The 23,787-nt window shown below is 44.4% G+C and overlaps 1 protein-coding gene across 7 annotated transcripts in view; it reads left to right on the forward strand.

Annotated features, from left to right (window-relative positions):
- Nucleotides 1-23,787, forward strand: part of DAPK1 (death associated protein kinase 1) — a 208,435-nt gene that overhangs the window by 85,165 nt on the left and 99,483 nt on the right. For all 7 annotated transcript variants that reach the window (XM_055351504.2, XM_055351500.2, XM_055351499.2 and 4 more), the window contains exon 3: nt 22,357-22,578. In XM_055351504.2, coding sequence (XP_055207479.2) covers nt 22,357-22,578 — 222 coding nt within the window. The remainder of the gene's footprint in view (nt 1-22,356; nt 22,579-23,787) is intronic.

Here is a 23,787-nt window from a genome sequence, read left to right on the forward strand (position 1 = left end):
CCTCCGCCTCCCAGGTTTAATTGATTCTCCTGCCTCAGCCTCCCGAGTAGCTGGGACTACAGGCGTGTGCCACCACTCCTGGTTGATTTTTGTATTTTTAGTAGAGATGGGGTTTCACCATCTTGGCCAGGCTGGTATTGAACTCCTGACCTCGTGATCCACCCACCTCGGCCTCCCAAAGTGCTGGGATTACAGGCATGAGCCACTGTGCCCAGCCAGTTCTCCCTAGTTCTAATGGGGTCACTGTACCATAAAAGACCTTGAGATACTGGGTGATCAGAACCACAGGAGCAGCAGCAGCAGCTGCTGCATGGTAAGTTGAGACCCCAGATTCCTTCATCTTTTGTCAAGAAGCAGTTGACCTCTGCGATCTCGGGATTTGTCTTCTCCAGGTCAAGGGTATATACAGTTGGCCACTTTAAAAATGGCATGCCGTTTTTCTTTCTGTTATTAATAGGATGAAGGAAATAAGCAAAGAAATGGTAAATAAGGAGAAAGACTCTTAAGAGGTTGTAATTCACAGCCAGGATAGGGAGGAATAATATTTCATTATTACAGATTCCCCCTTTATTGTGGTATTTGAGAAAAATCCCCTCCCATGATACTATGCCTGACACATAAGTGTTCAAGGAACGCTCGTTGAGTGGGTTAGTAAATCAATGAATGTAAGTAGCAGTCACTGGGAATGCAGGTAGAGACTCCAGTTGTTCCTCAGCATATTTAAACTTGCCACTAGGCAGGAGCACTCAGCACTCTACCCTCAAATGCGTATAGCAAATGTAACGAGCCCCAAGCAATAGGCTTGCTAATTCTTACAACTTTGACAAGCAAGGGGAAATAATGAATATCAGTACTGTGATCACTTGCAAGTGGAGAAGAAATGAATTGGCCCCAAGTTTAAGAAATGTCATGCATAGAGAAAGAGCAGACTTCTGTGAGCAGTGAAAATCTAACCTAGCGGCCTTCCCCTTCATCTCCCCACTGTCATAACCTGCGCCCCACCGTGGAGTTCCTTGACCTCCTCATTTCCAGCCACCTTCTCCTCTACTGCACTGCTGTCACTAGAAACTCCACCCAAACGTCCATTTCCAGGCAGCCATACTCACAGCACCTCCTTCCCAGTGACTAGTCTACCCTTTCCACCATGATAACTCTTCAGCCTCGTTGGAACCTTTCAGCCTACCATGTTTTCTCTATCATTGCCCTTCTTTCTTCAGCTCATGGGGTCGGAGGTGGAGGTGAGAGTAACTATGAAATAATTAAGATCATACAGAAAATCCACTTACCAAGGAGGACCACACTTTTAAAATCAGCTGAATCATAATCTCTATTTTTATTTAATATTGGGGCTGGATACATTTTTGTAGCTGTGTTATTAGTATGCTACATACAAATCTTTTTTAAATTATTTTTTTAAATTGACAGATAAAATTGCATGCATTTACTGTGTACAACATGATGTTTTGAAGTATGTATACATTGTGGGATGACGAAATTTAACTAATTAACATATGCATTACCTCACATGGTTATCATTTTTTGTGGTGAGAACACTTTACATTCATTCTCTTAGCATTTTTCAAGAATACATTACATTATTAACTATAGTCACCATGTTGTAAAATAGCTCTCTTGGACTCATTTCTCTTACCATTTTTTCTGGCTGAATAGTATTTCACTGTGTATATATACCATATTTTCTTTATTCATTCATCCACTGATGATTGATTCCATATCTTGGCTGTTGTGAATAGTGCTGCAATAAACATGGGAGTGCAGACATCTCTTTGACATACTGATTTCATTTGCTTTGGATATATACTTACTAGTGGGATTGTTGGACCATATGGTAGTTCTATTTTTAATTCTTTGTGGAACCTCCAGATTGTTTTCCATTATGGCTGTGCTAATTTGCACTCTCTCCAACAGTGTACAAGGGTTCTCTTTTCTCCACATCCTCACCAACACTTGTCTTTTGTCTGTTTGATAGCAGCCATTCTAACAAGTGAGAAATAATAGCTCATTGTGTGTGTGTGTGTGTGTGTGTGTGTGTGTGTGTTTGAGATGGAGTTTCACTCTTGTTGACCAGGCTGGAGTGCAGTGGCGTGATCTCAGTTCACTGCAGTCTCCACCTCCTGGGTTCAAGTGATTCTCCTGCCTCAGCCTCCCGAGTGGCTAGGACTACAGTCGCCCGCCACCACGCCTGGCTAATTTTTGTATTTTTTGTAGAGACGGGGTTTCACCATGTTAGCTAGGCTGGCCTCGAACTCCTGACCTCAGGTGATCCACCCACCTCGGCCTCAAAGTTCTGGGATTACAAGCGTGAGCCACTGCGTCCAGCCGTATATCCTCTTTTGAGAGTTGTCTATTAAGTCCATTGCCCATTTTAAAATCAGGTTATTTGTTTTCTTGCTTTGGAGTTGAGTACCATGTATATATTTTGACTATTCACTCATTATCAGGTGTATAGTTTCAAAATACTTTTTCCCATTCGGTAGGTAATCTATTCACTGTGTGTATTGTTTCCTTTTCTATGCAGAAACTTTTTCGTTTGATGTAATTCCATTTGTCTATTTTTGCTCTTGTTGCCTGTGCTTCTGGGGTCATATCCAAAAAGTCATTTCCCAGACCATAGAAATCTTGATGCTTGCCCTTTTGGAGCCATAAGCTCATCTGCCTGAACCAGTGGTTATACTAACAGGAATTCGCTAAACAGGGCTGAATGGAGACTTGTAGATGCCTTCAAGTACACAAATGCTTATTGTAGCATGTAGGTTGTCTATTTGGCTTCTGTACTCCAAACAGCAGAATATGTTTAAAAAGAAAACTATCTTAGTGCACATAAATTACGAGCTGGAAATGTATTCACATCATTTTAAGAAAATTATCCGGAATACACAGTCTGGGTCTCTAAGCTAATTTTGGTCTCTGTTATTCTTCTAATAAGGTGAACAGTCATACCTTTTATCTTCCAATGATTAATGTGCTGACTTAGCTATGGTTCATCTGAGTGACTTCACAACTATCTCTTCTGGTTCCCTTCTATAAATAATTAAGCTATGTCCTAGTTTTATATTATAGCTATAAAATTAGCCTAAAGCTGTGCTGTTTGACATGACAGCCACAGGCCACTTGTGGCCATCGAGCACTTGAAGTAGGGCTGGTTTGAACAAGATGTGCTGTGTGTGTGTAAAGCACACACTGGGGTTCAAACACTCAGAAAAGGGCAAAATCTATCATAATCATTTTCATTATTGACTACATGCTTAAATCATAACATTCAATATATTGGGATAAACAAAATATTAGAGTTAATTTTGCCTGTTTCTTTTTACTTTTATTAGTGTGACTGCTAGAGAATTTCAAATTATACCTGGGTATGGTGGCTCACACCTGTAATCCCAGCACATTGGGAGGCCGAGGCGAGCGGATCACTTGAGCCCAGAAGTGTGAGACCAGCTTGTGCAATATGGTGAAACCCCACCTCTACAAAAAATACAAAAATTAGCCAGATGTGGTGGTGTGTACCTGTAATCCCAGCTACTTGGGAGGCTGAAGTGGGAGGATTACTTGAGCCCAGGGGATCCAGGCTATAGTGAGCTGAGATAGCGCCCCACTGCACTCCAGCCTGGGCAACAGAGTGAGGCCCTGTCTCCAAGAAAGGGAAGAAAATTTCAGATTACACATGTGGTTTGCATTTGTGGCTTGTATCATATTTCTGATGGACTACTCTGTCTCAAAGTAAGTCATTGTTTTAATTTATAAATGATTATAGCTTAAAATTTAAATGTATGTATATGCATACAGTTATACTCTGCATATAGTTATATATATGTATATACTTATGTAATTATGTAATTTGAAGATTACATAACTATAACCTACTTCCTGTGATAAAACACTATTGGACACGTCATCTAAACAAATAATTGACACTAGTGCTTAAATACATTAATGTATATCAAGTCAACTTTAAGATAGACTAAGTTTTCATAGATTTTATTGTGTAAAGTTTTATTCTTTTTGCCTATGTCTGAGGGAAGTTAGAATTTTGGAACCAGTGCAAAGTTCATTTTCATATGTTTTATTCTGAATCACTAACATTAACTCTTCTGAATCTGTGACAGCCAGCATTTGGAAAGTTAATTCGAGTGTCCTAAAAGTCACTTTCTTCAGTTTGTTTACCTATCTTCTTATCATAGTCTAAATGTAGCTAATAGTAAAAAACCTCTAAGTAACGTTGTTTAGTGATTGAGCCAATAAATTAAACATTAACAAGAGAAACTTGGAATTCCAAGGACCAAAGCTGAGTAAATCAATTTCACCCACCTGTCCAGTGAGCGTTTGCTGAGAGGAGAAGATGTAGAACACTGTTCTGTGTTTTAAATTTTTATATCCTTAGCAAGATCAAACTCCTCCTTCTCCCTCACCTAAAGGTGAGATTCGGAAGCAGGAGATGTGTTCTAATCGCTGTACAGGTTGCCTAGTTCATCAAAGTTGGGCAGATGGGGCCAGTCTGGAAGCTGGCAGGCAGCTTCTCTGGCAGGAAGCTCTCCGCCATGTTCTCTGCCTTCATATAAGGCAGCCAGCAGCATTTTACATCGACGTTAATAATAACGGAAGAAAAAGTAGATCATTCTCTGTTCCCTTAGGTTATTTAAATTTTACTTTTAACCTTTGTTTTCTAACATTGAACATTTCTCAGGAGCATGCTCACCATGTGTTTCTTATACAGAATAAGTACTGGTCTTGCATGATCAGAGCCTCAAAGTCAGCATGAGAAATTTGAGGCTTCTTTGAATTCATGCAAGCTCGAATTAGAAACAGCCTCAAACAGCTTCAGTTAGAGTCTTTTTTCTGTGGCTCTCCAAGAGATGGAGCAATAACTTATAATTATCCCAGGGTGAGGTTACCCACAAAATTTGACCATCCACTTCTAAGGCCAGAAAGACATCCGAATAATGTTACTCAAGGGCCCAAGACATGGGAATTGGTCATTTTTGTTCCTGTGTTTTCCTTCGCCGTCAATACTTCAGTATTTCGTAAGCGTAATCAGTTTTAAATGAAAGGGCAACAACCACTGCCACATGCTGAGGTGTCCCTAAGCCAGCAGCCTTCATGGAGATCTGTTCAGCAGCCCTCGCTCAAGATGGCTTCTTCAGAAAACAGTAGAGGAGAGCTTGCTTAGTTTTTGCCTTCTCTTATTTTCCCCAATAGAACAATGTATGAGCTTTGGCACATGCCTAAAAGATGCAGGTGGTTTTAAGCAACTATATACAATAATAGTAATCATATTATTACATATCAAGCATTGTTGAAAGAGCTTTACATGTATAACTCATTTAATCTTTACAACAGCCCTTTAAGGAAGATATGGTTAATACGTTGTTTGTCAATCAGTGAGGTACCTGAGTCACAGAGTGGTTGAGGAACTTGCCCAAGATCACACAGCTAGTAAATGGCAAAGCCAGGATATAAAAGCAAGCCCTCTGCCTCCAAAGTGCGTAAGTCATAATGCCATGCAGGAGATTAAAATAATTTTGTCTGTCTGGATATTTATGCTAAGTTTTAGTTTTGGAAGACTTGAATTGGTGGTTTCTGAATCCTGTTGAAAAAGGATCCTTTCCTTCCTTTCCATCCCCTATTAGAAACTGACCTAAACCTATCAGGGATCCTTGAATATAGACACAGCGGTTCTATTCTGAGCTGTGATGTCTCTTAAGCCCTTCCAAATATTAACAGTATATTTGTGTGGTAGCAGGCAGTATCTAAGACATAATCATACCTTTTTATCTCTTTTGAGTGCTACAGCTGCCCTATAGGCTAAGCATTATTCAATTCAGTTTTGTTTTGTTTTGTTTTGTTTTATTTCCCAAATGACCATGCTGAGACTCAGCAAAGGTTGTGAGGATCAGCATTCACAGATGGCAAATGGCAGAGGAGGGCAGCATCCAGCATTCTTTCTCCCAACTGTGCATTTCCTCTCAGATTGTAGATACTCTCTGTCACTCAGAAGGCACAGATGCATAAAATATATTTCCAAATAGAGACTAGAGAAGTTGATGGAAATATGGATTTATTTTAAGTTTCAGTCTGGAAACATCATGATCACAGAGATTCAGAAAATGCATGAAGAAGAAGTCTATTACACGATTTTTGCCTTACTCCATGCTATGTATGCTTTTAATTAAATGAGGAGTGCACTAAACAAAAATCTCCACGAGAACTATCCAGATTAGTGCAGAGCATCTTTTTTTGGGGGGTGGGGAGCAGACAGAATTTTGCTCTTGTTGCCCAGGCTGGAGTGCAGTGTTGCAATCTCAGCTCACCGCGACCTCCACTTCCCGGGTTCAAGTGATTCTCCTGCCTCAGCCTTCCAAGTAGCTGGGATTACAGGCATGTACCACCACGCCTGGCTAATTTTTTTTTTTTTTTTTTTGTATTTTTAGTAGAGACAGGGTTTCTCCATGTTGGTCAGGCTAGTCTCGAACTCCTGACCTCAGGTGATCCTCCCACCTTGGCCTCCCAAAGTGCTGGGATTACAGGCGTGAGCCACCACACCCAGCCAGTACAGAGCATCTTAAGGTTGGAAGGACTCTTAGAGACCATAGTCCAGCCTCCCACCTGATGCTGAAACACGTTTGTGAATTCATGGCAGATGGTCTAATTTCCTCCACCACCTTTCCGATATGGACAGTTCTCATGCCCAGAAGCAAAAGCTTCTTTATTGTGCTTGTCCTCCCTTGACTGCCATGTATATAATCAGCATCTTTCCCACTAAGTGAAGGGCCCAGACTCGAGCACAAGAGCACAGCACCCCTTAAACTCACCAGGGGCTGCATTCACACCATCAGCAGGGAGATTACACTTGTGTCATTTGTGACACTAGACAGGTCAGCTAGCACCATCAAGTACTTTTTTTTTATATGAACTGCTGTTGTGCTAGGCCTCCCCAATCCTGTACTTGTGAGGTTCATTTCTTTGAACCCAAATACAGAAATTCCTGTTTATTCCTTTTGCAAATTTGATTATTCAGCCTCTTGGGAGAATTTAGATTCCAAGTTCTGTCAGTGAGTATATTAGCCATTCCTCTTTGGCTGTCTTAGCCATTCAAAAGTGTGATAAATATGCTTCCATATGACATATTGAATGAAGTATCAGGGCCAGGATGTCCTGAAAAATACCTTATTGAGGACACAGCATAAATACAGGAGCCTGCACTCCACTCACCAAAATCTGCCATATGGTGATTCACATTTCATCCACCAAAATATCATGAAAAATGAGGTCACAGGCCTCGGTGACATCAAAACACTTTTAAAATCTATATCCGTTTCCATTCTACTTTTCTTACGACCCAATTGGGGCAAGGGGAAAGTTCTTGCTACTCATTGACCATTTGCTAAGTATTTCTAATTCATCATATCAAAAGTTGATTCTTGACGTTTTCCAGGAATTAATAAGCCAATTAATCTTGGAGAGGGCTCCAATTTGGTTCCCTTTGAACATCAATATGGCTTCACGCATTAGTATTTGCCTGTGGTTGCCAGCAATGATAGGAGATTGCTTCTGCCACACTGTGACTTAACTTACTCAGACTTGGAGACTCAAATTTTTTAAAAAAATACCTAACAGGCAATCTTTTATTATCTCTTTTCTTACTTCAAGCTTTGGTTCCACCTTAACAGTGTTTTCCTGATGCTTTCCCAAGTGCAGATCATTGGCCTCAAAAAAAAAAAGAAAAGAAAAGAAAAAGGAAGCTAAAAGGGTTGCCTAATTTTGTGTCCTATATTCCTTTTCCACCTTCAACTCTGATCAGCCATTTTAACCCTTTTCCGTCCATCTTTCTCAGAACTGAACTTAAGTTTTGGAATTTTTTTTCTTTTCCAATTCTCAGTTCTTTGAGGCTTCCTGAATAATTTGTGCTACTTAAAAAAATTTTTTTTTTATTTTTTGAGACAGGTCTCACTCTGTCACCCAGGCTGGAATGCAGTGGCATGATTGTGGTTCACCGTGGCCTCTGGCACCCGGGCTCAAGCCATCCTCTCACCTCAGCCTCCTAAGTAGCTAGGAATACAGGCGTGTACCACAAGCCCAGCTAATTTTTAAAAATTTTTTATAGAGATGGGGTCTCACTGTGTTGCCAGGGCTTGTCTTGAACTCCCAGGTTCAAGGAATTCTCCCACCTCAGCCTCCCGAAGTGCTGGGATTACAGGCGTGAGCCACTGCACCCCATCTATTTGTGCCATTCTGTTGTATTCATACAAGACCTTGAGTCCTACTTTCCAGTTTCCCAATTTTTAGAAATCTGACCTCATGGAGTTAACAAACTGCATTATCCTTTCAAGGGCCAATTACAAATTACTTGATGACTATGAAAACTTCTTATTTACAAAATATTTAGGTTATGCTCCAATTAGGGAATCTACCCAGTTACCTGAAGTTTTGGCTGAAGGCAACTGCTTAGTCAAAGCAATTAGCCTCTAGGAGACCAGCAGAATTGCCCTGAAGTTTGTCAATGGCCCATGTGAGGTCCGTCCTGTACTTTTGCTTTTCAGATGAATGTACAGGATCTGAAATACACCGATTGTCCCTTAGGCTTCTAAAAGCATGTAGGCAGCTCCCACAGGGCCAGTTGGGGCTTAGTAAAATAATCAGAGCCCAGTAAATGAGAAAAGTAAACGCATGTAGACTGCCCTGGGCCAGGATGTTCTTAAAGCAAATGATGGACATCTTGCATGATTTTCAATGCTGGAGCAATTGTTTTTCCGTGTTCAGAAAGTCAGTGGAAACAATTTAAACAGATAGGTAGTCAGCATATAAATTTAGGAACCCATAAAGCATTGAGTCAACATGTATTAATACTAAAAATTTCTCCGATATACTATGTTAGGCTCTGGGGATTCAAAAGTGGTATCAATTTTTCAGAAAGAATCCTCTATACCAGGGTGATTAAAAATTTTTTAAAAAGCTAATGCATTGGTGGGTCACTATGAAGGAAATTAAAATGTAAACTCAACAAACCAGTTCTTCTATCTCGTGTCTAACAAATGATGAAGTAGCTGGAAAAATGAGTTCTGTTATTTTGCATTCACGCACCCATTAAGTGGAAAGTAAGCTGCAGGTTTTGATTTATTAAGATTGTACAGCTTTGTAGCCAGCCTCTTCTGCTCAGAGCTTACCTCCACCGTGAAGCAGTCTCTTCACCTGGAAGTCCAGTTGCCTTCATTTCTGGAGGCATTGCAGAGCCCTATGGAAGTCAGTACCCTGGAGTAGAAAGTCTAAACAGGGGGCCTGTGGTGATACACGTGTAACTAGAGGCATCCCTGCTTCCCTGGTAGACTGTCCTCCGCTCCAGGGCCATTGCCACCATTTCCTTTAGGCCCCATTATGCTGAGCATGGTGGATTCTTTAAACAGGCCAGGCTGTCTGACCTCAGTGTTTCCCTATCACTGCAGACAAGCACAGCCTCTTGATCCAAGTGACAAGACCATGTTGACCCCAGCTCTGCAGGGTCCAAGGCCACCCATGCTGGGAGGGGTATAGAGCTCCTTAGCCCCCAGCTCACTGCAGATGATGAGGAGGAAACCCAGCAAGAGGAAGGGCTTCCCACCCAACCACAGCATGGGCTGTAGAAGAGGTCATTCCTCCTTCTCGCCCACTAGTGGACTTCCCATTTCACCCCCTTCCCTGCCAGGGGATTATGTTTCCATCCACAGAGCTTCTAAAGCCCCCCAGTGATGATCACTTCATGTCCCATAGAAGTCACATTCCACACTTTTTTGGAAGCAATGCTCCATGGAAAGGTCATCGGGTTTACAATCCCTGCTTCAGGAGATACCAACTCCAAACCGCATTCGCACAAATTGTATTTTATTTTGTTTAGTGTTTGACCTGAGACTTAATTAGTGACACATTCTCTTCAAAAGTGGCACTTCCGAGAGTTAACGCCATCAGTCTCTTTACTGTCCTGGCCGTGGTGGATACAGTCTTGCCCTGGCTCTCACGATAAGCTGCATGCTTGCTCGGATCGGGCCGCGGGGGTGAGGTCAGTCTCGTGGCTGACTTCCAGGGAGTTCTGCTTCCACTGAGAGAATACTCAGGCTTCCCGGGAGCTCCGGTTTCTCTTTAACTTATCATCTTTCAGTTTTATCTGAGTGTCTGTCACTTCAGGTAACTCCAGCAGTGCCTTTCCCTGCCAGCCTCTTCTTGCCTGCCCTGAAGTGACCCTGCAGTCCCCTCCCCATTTTCTCCTCCCCCTAGACTTCCTCCACGAGGTGAGTCCCCACTTGGTTCAGAGTCAAGGTGACAGATCTGTAGACATCATGGGAAATGGCTTGGCCTAGAGCACTGTAAAAAGGATTCTTCTTTGCTGGGCTGACAGCCAGACAGCCACTTACTGCCTCCCTGAGACCTGGGCCTGTGACTCTTGCAACCCCAGACACGGAAGACCCCAAAGAAGCTTGGCTACCCTCAGTTGTATTCAGTCTCCAGAGCAGTACAGACCTGTGAATGGTGTCTCCCAAGCATGTTGGCCACCCAACTGCACTAAATGCCACATAGTGCCAGTGCCAGGAATATTTGAATTTCTCCCAAGACAGTGAGTGCAAACTCTTCATCAGTTCAGAGCAGACTTCCCGGTGTAAGGTGGAGCTAATTCTTCCAATGACAAAGCATGACAGAGGGTCCCAAACCTACCCTTTAAAAACATGCAGGCGAATAGTATCTTGACTTAAATCAAGAGGAGAAACCATGTAAATATTTAGACATCTTTCTTTGTTCATCTTTCTTTGTTCTTCCTCTCATGCTCCAGAACTGAGCAGGGTGAATATTGGAGGAGAGTATCTCACAATTCATATTTTAATCTGGGCAATTTAGTATAGTATTTGCACGGTAATGACCTATGCCATCAGACTACCAAGCTCTGTCCTTTCTCTTTCCCTTTAGCTGGTTCTTCCCCGTCTTGAATCTTAGCACCCTGAACACATCTGACTTTCTTCTTCTTCTTTTGGCCATGGAGTAAGGAACTTCAGCTTAGCTTTTTGTTTGTCTTCTCTTTCCCCATGAAGTTATTTGAACCTCTTGCCTTCTTTGTCAATTTTTTTTCAGCCGAGAGCAGCTTGCCAAGTTGAGAACAAATCATTCCTTATGGTCCAGTTAACTTTGACTCACTGGCTGAAAGGGGATTACATGACAAAGTCAGGATGATCAAATGATGGGATTGGCTCAGGGAAATAGAATGGTGAAGTCAAAGTGATCAAACATGGAGCTGACCCCTCTGAGTCTCAGCCAGAACCACTCGAGAACCAGGGGGCTCAACTGGGGTCTTGGGGCAGGAAGCTCTGACCTCCAGTCATCCAGCGTGGTCAGCATTCATTGAAATGGAGCAGCCGATCCTGGCATAACAGTAATCTGTAGCTACCCTTTCTGTATAAGGGCATTTTAGTCTCCATAAAACTGGACTCAGAGTTCAGCTATGATTCTGATGTAGGGTTTACTATATTTGGAGAAAACATATGGAGTGTTGTTGTTTGTTTTGTTTGTTTTGTCTGATCCACCAGAGGCCCTGTTTAGATTGTATCAAGTTATGCTTTCCCAACACTTACTTTCTTCCTTCCTTTCCCTTGTGGCTTTACAGACTCAAACAAACAGCAAGCAGCAGGCAGGTGTTCTGTGTTAGGTCCTAGGGATGGTGCTGAGTAAAGTGGGTGCAGTTCACGTATCCTTTAGCTGGAGCCAGGGCCCCTGCTGACTCTGCACACCGCCCACTGGGCACTTGCAAGTCTGTTGCACTGACGTGTCTTGTTAGTAAATTCCTGAAGTCATAGACCATATCTGAAGCATGTAGGATTCACTATGGCAGTGAGTCCCAGAAAGTGAAGGAACTGGGCCTAGAGGAAGGCAGTGGTGCATCTCTAGGCTCAGGACTCTGCTCTAAGGAGTCCGCCAGGCTCCAGGCTCCTTCCTGTCACCACCATGCTCTTCCTTGGAGGTAGCTGTCATGGCCAGTATTTACTGTGCTCTCTATACCCAGTCCATCTGCTCTCAGTTGCCACCCAAAATACCAGCCCCACTGCCTGCCTGAAGTAAAAGAAAAACTCCAAATCCTTTGCCAGTCTCAAGTGGTGAAGAGGGCTGAATCCATCATAGATTTGCCTGTGGCCTCTAAGCAGCCCTTTCACCAGTAGCCAGAAGGAGGCAGAAGGAGCACCAGGCCTGAGGAGGTGGGTGGCCTCCTCTCCCAGGCCTGAGTCAGTTGGTCCACACCCTTCTAATGGGTCAGTCCCAGGAAGGTCTGAATCCACCTGGGCACCTCCCACCTCCAACTCTGTGCTTGGTTCTTCCAGACCATGAAGGAGCAGGCACTGTGATTGGCATCCTGCCTTAGGGAATAATCTGAAAGTGTTGAAAATGCAAAGGAAACAGTGAATATAGAGTCCACTTCCAGGAAGCTGCCTGTTTAACTGGGAGAGAGGACCAAAGCACACCTTCCCAAGAAAACTGGACTTCAAAATGCTTCAAAACCAAAAATATGTAAGGAAGGAAAAAGGTTTTGTGGTTAACAGCAACCCCAAACCATGTGAAATGCTGAATGCTATTGCCCCTCGTGGAAAGGGCCAGTTAGCTGAGTCCTGCATAGAGCACCCTGTTGTGACTCTGTTTACCTACTGTTGCTTAAACTTGCTTGGCCATGACTCCCTTTCCCCAAGCAGCATCTCTTTATATGAGCTCCAGAGACCCACTTTGGGAAATATTCTTCCAGATGGATCTTGGACCTTCCTCCTGCAAAGAGGTATCACAGGAACAAGGTGGAGTGAATGAAGGCACCCACTGCTATCTTTCTAATCTCCCCTCAGTTTAATCCTCAGCCGCTCTGGTTTGTAAATTTCTTAATGATAAAGAGGTATCTTGAGCTACCTGACTCTCAGCATATTTGGTTTCCTTGTCCCCACTTGCAATACCAAACCAGTGCGTGGAGCCCGACCCACGCTGGCCTTGGGTCCTTGGTTATGCCACCTTCTTCTCCTCTGCAGTCTTCCAGGAGACCTTGTCCTTGGGAGGATGCTTTCGCCAAGGGACCGACCTCTCCTCTGCTCTCCTTGGCCCATTGCGCTGTTCGCCCTTCTCTTTCTGCTTCTCTTTCCGCTTCTCTTTCCTACCTCTGTGTGTTGTTCTGGTTCCCAGGGTGACGGACTGCTGTTTATCCCCTCAGTAAACTCTGCTTCTCCCTGTTGGAGCCGTGGCAACCTGAGCCGCTTGCTCTACAAATCACAGCCCATTTAACCGAGCCCTTGTATTAGTTTAAAGTAGTTTTTGGAGGGTTGTACTTTTTTTTCATGATAGTAATAATTTTTAAAAAATCACCTGCTTTGCTTTTTTTTTGGTAAAAAGTATTGCTTTCCTCTGCCTCGTAGCTTCTTGAAGGGCAGAAAGAGAACAGCTCCAGGTGTGCGCTACATTCCAAGGGAATTGTGTACCACTTGGTGCTGAAGTACTGAGTTCCCATACAGGATTTGCCTTCATCCTGTGCTGAAATCCGTGAACATGTTGGGGTTAGGATCAAAGAAGGGGTTCCCGCTGAAGGTGCAGGGAGAGTGTTTCCTCTTCACATGCGTTCTGCTAAAGGTGAAGTCAGTATAGGTACGCACTGGGCATTCACACCAGGCAGGAGGAAGATTAGGTAGCTGCATTTACTGGATCGTGTATAGCATTTGGGATTTGTGTGTTTCCCAGGGTGGAGACCTGCTTCACCGCAGAGACTGGGGAAGGTAAAGTTGGAGGCCAGCAATAAGCCCTGCCCAGCCAGAACACTGAAGGCATCTCAGTGAGGGTCTTTGGGTTTTGTTGTTTGTGTTGAGGTCCCTCCTAAATGATGCAGCACTTTCCTTGAAAGGTGGGAAATTGTTGCCATGATGAGAAGCAGAGAACTTGAAAAGTGAGTCCATGCGTGCTGATGGGATGAGAGGGCCTGTTTTTCTGAGGCTGGGACAGGGCCTGCATTCAGGGTGGTTTGGACACCCTCACTCCTTTCCCATGCTCTCCTGTGAGGCTGCTTGTGACCTAGTCACCTTCTGTGTCGAGTCCTTCCTCTGCACAGCTTCTGGGGTGATCTGTTAAACCCACCATCCCAGATTCTTCAGTGCTGTTCTGCTGACCCATTGCTGCGTAACAAACCACTCCAAAACGTGGTAGCTGAAAATAACAGTTTATCATGATCTCTTAACTCTCATGCTTCTGTGGGCTGCCTGGACCCAGCTTAGGGGGTTTTGCCTGGGTCTCTCAGGTGGTCGCATTGAGAGGTTGGCTGGACCTATAGCCATCTGAAGACTTGATGGCCCAGATGTCCATGACGGCTCACGCACGTGCCTGGCCTCTCACAGCTGCTGTCAGCTCAGCTGGAGCTGCGGGCAGGAGCAACTGCATGTGACCTCTCTACACAGCCTGGGCTTCTCCCAGCATGTTAGTTGGCTTCCAAGAGGGAGCTTCTAAGAACTCAGGCGGAAGTTCCAGGATCACTTCTGCCACATTCTGTGGGTTAGGCAAGTTACTGGTGCCTGCTCAGATTCAAGGGTTAGAGACTGGAGGGTCACACTCAAGAGAGCATGTGGGATAGAAAGACAGCTGAATCCATCTTTGGAAGGTGCTGTCTGCTTCCCATCACCTACCTCCAGCTGAAAGCTTCAGCATCTAAGCAAAGCTGCAGGGGCCTTTGAGGACCAAAGGAGGCAAACCAAATACGTCTCCATCCGAAATGAAAATAGCTTTGTTGAGTTCCAATGGGGGGAAAAATGTAGAGACTTAACATTTAGATTTCAAAGTTGTTGCATAGAAAAATGTCAAGGAGAAGTTTGGTGCTGCTTTTCAGCTCCTGAAATCCTGTCTTCTTGGCTTCTCTGAGAAGTTCACGAAGCTTAGACAGCTTGGTAATTTTCGTCCTTTCCATGTGCTTGATGTGTTTAGAGAAAACAGTGTGCGCTCACATGCATGGCCTCATTTCATGTTGTCATCATACTTGCACAGATGGGGAAACTGAGGCTCACAGAGGCCTCCTGCTTTCTCAAGTTATTGGCAGAGCTGTGGCTGACGTTGCTCCATCTGCACAGGGCCCTGTTTGTGTGTCTGACCTGACGCCTCCCTGCCGCTCCTCTCTTCCTCTAGAAATACGAAGTAGGCTCTTTGATGCCTTCCTGCCTCTGCTCACACTGTTCCTCCTCTCGGAAACCCTGTCCCTAAACACACACCTTCTTCCACTCCTGACTCATGCTCAGCCTTCAGGGCACAGCCTAGGAGGCCAGCTTGGGCAGGGGTCTCCTAACTGCACCCTCTCTGCAACAGCAACTGTGTCCCCTTTTTTCCTCTTCCCACAGTGAAGTATTTCATGCTTGTCTCTCCTCTAGTCTGTAAACCCTCAGGGTCTTATCTCCTGCTGTAAATGTGAATTATTATCAGATGTTAACTCATCCTTGAGAAACCGTTTCTGTTCCTCACCCCTTACCTACAACCTGTAATTCTAATATTCTGGCAGAATTCAAGCTGCCTGCTACTCTGGCAGCAAAAGTCTTCTGCAAAAATAGATCACCCATAAACCACCACTAAAACTGAGCCAGGGATTTGATAACGAGTTCAAAAGTAGAAATTATTTTGTGTTAATGAGAAACCATATTGCAAAGACTTGGGAGGAGCGTAAAGATGGAACATGTCAGCTGTTAGATTTAAACCAGATCTGTTTCCAGCATTAATATAGAGAATTCATGGTAATACTAGTTACCATAAATAATTTTTAACTGCATTTGTATTGGGTAGATGCATATTTAAAGTAAAAACATGAAAAAGGAGATGCTGTTTTTGTCACTTTTTTTTTGGATCTGCACCCACCTGCTCCAGGTGAGAACTTGTTCTAATGGCATGTCTGGATCAGGGCCAGCAATGAAAAGGTTAGACCCTGGGCTTGGCACCAGCTTATGCAGCAGAGACATTAATTGTCATGTCCAGTCAGATTATGCTTTTTCCTTCCATTCTGAATGTTGCGTCTTCTCTGACATTGTATATCCACACCTTCATTCTCCCATGTGAACAGAGCCTCCCACAAATAAATAAAGTTGACAGTAAGAACTGACTGGATTAAACAAAAGTTAAACAGGTTTCTTTTTAAGGCACCAGGAGCTATAGAAGACCTACAGAAACAGGAATGCTGCCATCCTTGTGCTTTGACCTTCAGAATCAACTTGGGTTTCTTTCTGATTGTTACTAGAATGCTTCCTGAATTCACAAACACGTTGTACTTTTATTGCATGGCACCTCAGAGCATCTTAAAGCAAAGGTTTTAATTAATTAGAACACCTTGTGAGTCTTCAACTGGGAGGAGAAGGCAACATGACCCAAACAGATTTAACCACAAACCCCTGCCCTTTGCTTTCCCCTCACAAAACACTTTCCTAGAGTGATGCTGGAGTCTGTCTGTAACTTCACAGTGAGATGTCTTGTATGACAAACATAATATGTACGAGGTCCACACAGCAATGGGGCTCAGTACCTGGAGCTTTGGAGGCGAATACACTTGAGTTTGAGTTCATTTCTTAGTTATGCAACTTACTCGCTCAGTGATTTGGGACAATCTTTAAAAATCTCTCTGAGACCTGATTTTCTTATTGGTCAGAAGAGATGACGATGTGTATCTCATATAGTTGTGATTATTAATAAAGAAATATGTGTAAAGAGCCTTGCATATGATCCTGGTTACAGTTTCTTCAGTGACTGCAGAGGTAGTAGTCAGATTAAATATATTAGTGAGTCAGACAGAGAAATTAGATGTCAGCCTGTTCTTTATGAAGCTTGCTCCTTTTCGCCGTGTGTTTCCTCTTTTTAATAAAATCGGTGATTACATTTGAATCAAGTTTTTTAATGTAAAACTCATTAAAGGAAGAATGTGTCTCATTATCTTTGTATGTATCTGACCATGAGTAGTTAATAAATGTTTATTACATTTAGTGGAAAGTTTTTAATATTAAAATTAATGTGATGTCTATATCTAATGCAACAGACTGTTCTGTCAGTTATTAAACGATGGAAAATTTTAGTGCATTTTTTGGGGAAAAAAAGTTGGTGTACAGTTGACTTTCATTATGTGTGAGAGTTATTCTCTAGAAATTCACTGCAAACACTAAACCATTGCTCTTAGGAGAAATCCAGGGTTACCTTCTTGTGAGTCTCTGGTCAAATCATTTTTGTCATTTTTGCACAACCTTGTTTTATGTGTGTTTCTGTTTAAAGACATCGTATACGTATATGTGATTCATTAACATTGAACTCAAGGCAAACAGCACATTACGCATGCCTGAATGAAGCTTATCTAACACACATAGTCTCTCCCTGAGTCATATCACAGCTTTGTTGTGCTTAGAAACACTAGACAGCACCACAGTACTATACTTGGGGGTCATTGTATACAGTGAAATTACCAATAAAAAACGTGACACTAAATGGGCTGCGGAGAGCACACTCGATTATGGTGTGAGAGCCAAAGCAAGAAGGCAGCTGTTTGACTTCAGCTAGGAACGTGTACAGCAGCCTCTCCAATTTTCCACGATCCTCTCCAATTTTCCACGATCCGTGCATGTCCACAAGTGACTGTGAAAGTGCCAGAAATATTGACTTGGAGGTTACAAATAAATTTTCTGCCTCCTGCAGTGACTCATGCCTGTAATTCCCCCACTTTGGGTGGCCGAGGTGGGAGGACTGCTTTGAGCCCAGGAGTTCGAGACCAGCCTAGGCAACAGAGCGAGACTCTATCTCTGCAAAAAAGAAAAAAAAGAAAATTAGCTGGGTGTGGTGATATGCTCCTGTAGTTCCAGCTGCTCGGGAGGCCAAGGTGGGAGGATTGCTCGAGCTCGGGAGGTCAAGGCTGCAGTGAGCTGTGATTGCATCACCACACTACAGCCTGCGCGGCAGAGCGAGACCCTGTCTCAAGAAAAGAAAAAAAAAAATTACTAAGTAGGTGAATTCACCAGTACAAAATCCATTAATAATAAGGATCACTTGTACTGCTTTATCAAAATTAAATGTCATAGCATGCAAAGAATTTCTCTTTTCCAGTAAAGAGCTACCTTCCCCCATCCATTGAACAGCCCCAGCTGTATTAATGGTAATTAATTAATAATGCAGCCATCCGTATCGTTGTTAATTACTGACTGGCCTCAGTGCATGGGTGTGAGGAGGGGGCAGAAGGGACAAGCGCCCCCAGCGTGGTTGCGGCAGTGGCCTTGCTGCTTTGTGTGCAGTCGCTTTGCTCCCTGGTCTGTCTGAGCTTGCCCTTGAAGCTGGATCGCGGTATTCCTCTGAGGGCACACAATTTAGGAATCCTCACCAGAAGAGTAAACACACAAGCTGTTTTTTAAAGTTGTTGTTGTCTTTGGGGAGGCAGAGGATGGGTGAAGAGGAACTGTCCTCCTAAAGGAGTCCCGATCCAGGGTGGAAAGCGGGTCCAGGCCTAGCTGCCCAGGAAGGAAGGGATCGGAGCAGCAATTCACCAACAGTCCAATTCGAATTAGACCTCACAAAGCAAACTACTCTGATTAGGGAAGAGTTGCTCCTCCAGGAGTCTGTCCTCACAGTTTGCTGGCTGCCTGAGGAGACTGTGCTATGGAAATGCCCGACAGGCTTACCCATCACACACAAGGCTCCCAAAGGCCCCCAGGTGGGCCTGGCTGCTGGCACTTTGGCTCAGCTTGTGACTCTGAGCTCCCAAGGCCAGGGCCAGCCTGCCTGAGCAGTTATAAGTGGCAACACACCCTCTGGGTGGGGACAGGCAGCAAAAGGAGGAAGGGAGTGAGGATTTAGCAATAGTTGTACACATCGTTAGCACAGGACAGCCCTGTCATGGGCTTTTTTTTTTTTTTTTTTTTTGTCCTATGAGGGCTCTTTTCTCTCTGGCAGTCATGAGAGGTAGGTACTTGGGGGGTAATACTGCATCACTGTGAGACTGAGGCAACAGTGTGCTGATGAAAATAACTCCAGTTGTCGCAGATTGATAATAGCTAACAGTTACTGAAGACTCCCTATGGTCAGGTGCTGTCCTAAACACTTCATGCGCTCATTTCATCCTACTCCCTCCAAGACAGGCACTTATTATGCCCACTCTACAGATAAGAAAACTGAGGCCTAGAGTGGCTAAGTCCTAAATAAACCTTGGGTTACACAGCTGGCTCCTAGCCGTTACACAATTCTGTTGAACTATAATGCAGAACCCTTTGTCTAACTCCTCGGGTTCTCAGGGTTATAGATTCAGGCGTCAGCTGCAGCATATGTGCATTGTGCATGGACTACATGAAGTAGGTCTGCACCCAGGGCCTCAGGAGATGTGAAGATGAGCCTGGCAGCCCTTTGTCCCCCAGGCATTGGCAGTCTGGGAGGGTGGGAAAGGCAAGAATGGGCAGAAAACAGCAGGTGCCCCTGAGGGGTATGGGGTGCTCTTTTGACTCAGGGATATGGCAGATTGGAGGAAAGGGAATAGATTGTTAGGGGTGTCAGGGAAGAATAGGGAACGATATCTTAAAAGAGGTGACATTGCAGTAGGTCTAGAACAAGTTTCTCAAGCTCATTCTAGACCCTCATTTTACTCTCTGCAGTCAGGGTTAACCAGTACCCCAGCATCCACACAGAGCCTTCCTACCCACCAGCTCTTATCCTCTCCTCACCAGCCAGCACTTTTCATATGGGGACCCTGCAGTGTGAGTGAGGGATCCATTGTCAGGTGACAGAGTCCATTCCCCAGGTTTTGCTGTAAACGAAGGCACCACAGTTCACTCGGGCATGAGCACACATGACATTCAGCACCTGCCTTCATCCTGCCATCAGGGCTAACCTGCCTTTACTTACCATCTTCCCATAAATAAAATGGAGAAACTTCCAATATAGAACATTTGGAGGTGAAAACGCACGTGGAACAGTCTTTGTATCTAGGCTTGCATTGAAATTCTCTGTGACTCTCCTGCCAGAAGGATTTTCTTTTTTCTTTTTTTTTTTTCTTTTTCCCCCTGAGACGGAGTTTTGCTCTGTCACCCAGGCTGGAGTGCAGTGGCACGATCTCGGCTCACTGCAAGCTCCACCTCCCAGGTTCAAGCAATTCTCCTGCCTCAGCCTCCTGAGTAGCTGAGATTACAGGCACACGCCACCACACCTGGCTAATTTTTGTATTTTTAGTACAGACGGGGTTTCACCATGTTGGCCAGGCTGGTCTCGAACTCCTGACCTCATGATCCACCCACCTCAGCCTCCCAAAGTGGTTTTTCTTTCTCTGTCTCTCTGTTTTTTTTTTTTTCTCTCTCTCTCTCTCGGTTTTTTAGTTTTGAATTTTAAAGCACCATGATTGAAACTACTGAGTCTGCCTTGAGTTGTAAGTCTCTGAGACAAGTTGCTATGGCCATGTGTGAGGTATGAATGGGCCCAGCCTCTGGAACTATCAGCTTGGTTGTCGGTTGGCTGGGCTGGGCTGGGCCTCCCTCTCCTGGGTCCTTTTGAATCTGCCTGGTGGGGACACAATAACATCTTTGTAAGGAGGGGCCTGGACTCTAAAGGAAGCAGCTGACTGTGTTTTGAATTCAAGCTCTTTTCCCTCTTCTCTCCGTATGCCCCATCTCTGCCACCCTCCGCCCCACAATAGAGGGAAGGTTTTTACTCCTCAGAGAAATTGGATTTTGGTTGTAATGAAGTAACTACATAGACCCCGTAACTGTTTAAGGTAGCGAGTTTACAGGCAGTCGGTGCTGGCATTCCAGTGTGATTTATTCTTCAGCTTCTCAGCTATCCTGCTGCAGGGGGAAAGCGGGTATTAACAACCTGTCATGCAAAAAATTTGACACGGCTATAAAGATAATCCTTCTCTCTGTGTTTCTTCTTCACTGGCCTCCTACTGCTAAAGTAAATGAGTAACGTTTTAAAGTATCCATTCTTTAACATCAAAATATTATCCTTAATTTGCTTTTCTCTCTGGCTTTTGTCTTCGTGTGAGGATAAAGTCAGCTAAAAATACCTGTGATAATTCTTTACATAGCAGTTATCCAGCAGGTACCAAGAAACATACAGATCCTGTGATAGGTGAATCGACCCCTCCTTGGGCACTAGGGAAGAACGAAGGGCACCAGCATGGGTCCAGGAGGGTCTTTCCATTGTGTTCCGCTGACTATCAGTGGGGCCTGTGTACCTCTCACCGTCTCACCCACTTACTGCCTACCCCTTATTATTTTGAGTCAAGTTCTGTTATTACAGTCTTTAATATATGGGAAAGGGAATCTGGTTATTTGCTGTGACGTGGTTATTTGCTGTGACGTTTAAGGTGCTTTCCTCTGCAAGAAGTAGAAAACCCATCAAACTGACTTGAGCCATAAAAGGAATTTATTGGCTTATGTTGCTGAAACATCACAGGCAGATGGTTTCAGGCCAGGGCTGATCCAGTGACTCCATGGTGTCACTGCAGACCTGGTTTCTTTCCTTTTACTGGCTCTGCTTCTGCAGTGGTTGTCTTCAAACTAAGAGTGGCTCTCCTCATGGTCCCAAGATAGTTGGCAGCGGCTTTGAGGGGGGGGTTCTGTCACACTCAAAAGAGAAAAGAGTCTCAGAAAGCCTGTGTCTCTGCATCCTCTGAAGGGTCTTACTTGGCATTGTGGTCAGGAGAATGGAGTGGACTGATTGGCTCAGCCTAGGTCACATGATCCGTATTTACATTTGGGGGTGGAATCGGCTTCCCCAGAACCACAAAGATCCCTGGGTAGAAATACCTTGAGACGGGAGGAGAGGGGAGATAATGCTGGAGAAGTGACCAACAAATATTTGGTACATATGACTTATCCGTCGTTTAATTGTGAACAAAATAATAGACCTTTTTCTGTTCTGTGTATTTACATTGGCTAATATTGGTGCTAGAAATATGTTGTTGAAGGCAGGACTTCATATATTTTTTTTTTTTACCGATTCCCTGGTCTCAATCCCTTGTTTTTCAGGCTGAGAGACTAGACATGCAGGAAAAGAGTTTGCTGGAAGTGAGGTCAGATCACAGAGCTCCTTGCTGCTGTCCCAGGACCTGAAGTGGGAGGGAAGGAGGAGAGGACAGAAATGGAGACATGATCACTCTTTCAATAAAATATACTTTAAAAGTTTATATTCCTTGCAGCATTGTTTATAAAGAAACAGGCTTAGTGTAACTGAATGATGATAAGAAACATCCCTACCTAATTTGTTACTTTCCACAATTGGAACTTTCCTATTCACAGTTCTCTTGTCCCCCTCTGCACCATGCCACATCCTCACTCAAATCCTGTTTTTTTTATGAACGATAAAGAATCCTCTATCTTCTCTTTTCAGTGGACAGTTTGCGGTTGTGAAGAAATGCCGTGAGAAAAGCACCGGCCTCCAGTATGCCGCCAAATTCATCAAGAAAAGGAGGACTAAGTCCAGCCGGCGGGGTGTGAGCCGCGAGGACATCGAGCGGGAGGTCAGCATCCTGAAGGAGATCCAGCACCCCAATGTCATCACCCTGCACGAGGTCTATGAGAACAAGACGGACGTCATCCTGATCTTGGAACTGTGAGTGCCACCTGTGCCAGGCTGGGGAGAGGGTGTGGTGGGCGTCAGCTGGCATCTTCGTTCCAGCTGGACCACGCCACAGCGAGCCCAAGAGAGGGATCAGGAATTGGTTCTGCTGTATGAGGTGTGTGAGAACAATGCCGTGCTGCCTGACCTGAAACCCAGCTGCAGGGATCTAGAACAAACTCTAAAGAGCAGCTCCCATCACTGTGGTTTCACCCAGTTTGCGAGAGGGTCTCCCGGTCTTGCGGTTCACCACTTTCTGGGGTTCATCTTTGCCGTGAGCACTTCTATTTTCTGAGTTTCCTGTTAAGCTTCAAACATATGTCCTTCTCCCGTCTCACTCTATTCCTGTCCTCTGTTTGTTTTTCTGCCTTTCTTCCTCTGTTCTCTTTATCTCTTCCCCCCATCTCTTCCCCCTCCCTCTATCTTAAATGCATGAACCCCATTTTTAACTGTTAATTCCATCAACACTAATTATATGAATGGGTGAAATTGAGCCAGAATCACTCAAAAAGGACTTGTTTTTAAAGCAAGTTGCTGATTTTCTCAGGCAAGCCATGCCCATCGGATGTTATTATGGGAAACTGATTGCGGCGGGTTATTCTGTGGCATTTCTCATCTCCCTCTCCCACCCCTCCGGTCCCCAGCTTCCTGCCTGCTGTGCTGAGTGGGGCCCCACTCCCTGTGTCTGAGTCCAGCAGCACATGCTGGCGAGAGAGGACAGGAAGCCAGCTTGGGGCGCACATCTGCTCTGTCTCCGAGCTTTTGGGATGGAGGTGAGATGTGAGTGCCTTGAGGGAGGAGGGATGGATGGAACCAAAGAAGATTTGAGGACAAACCAATCCTCAGTGGCTCGTAGTGATGACAGGCTCCATCCATTGAATTCAGCCTCTTGAATTCAGATTTGCCCTTTTGCCCATCCAACAGTCCCCTTCTTTGCGATCCAGCGGCCTCCTTCTTTGCAGATACCTTAGGGGTAAGAAGAGATTTTCAAGACCAGAGGAGAAGGTTGGCAGAGCTGCCAGGCCGGCTCCCAGGCGCCACCCTGCAGGTACCTCGACTTTGCAATCCCAGGTGCCTGCGGTCCCCACAGCATCTCGTCTCATCACTGGGATTAGGGCACATTTCTTTATGGGTCTCAGCTACAAATTTCTTAACCATAAAATGGGGTTAATAATATCTCAGATGGTTTATGGGGAGATAAAT

This window comes from Gorilla gorilla, chromosome 13 (genome assembly GCF_029281585.2).
Source record: "Gorilla gorilla gorilla isolate KB3781 chromosome 13, NHGRI_mGorGor1-v2.1_pri, whole genome shotgun sequence".
In the NCBI taxonomy this organism is placed as follows: domain Eukaryota; kingdom Metazoa; phylum Chordata; class Mammalia; order Primates; family Hominidae; genus Gorilla; species Gorilla gorilla.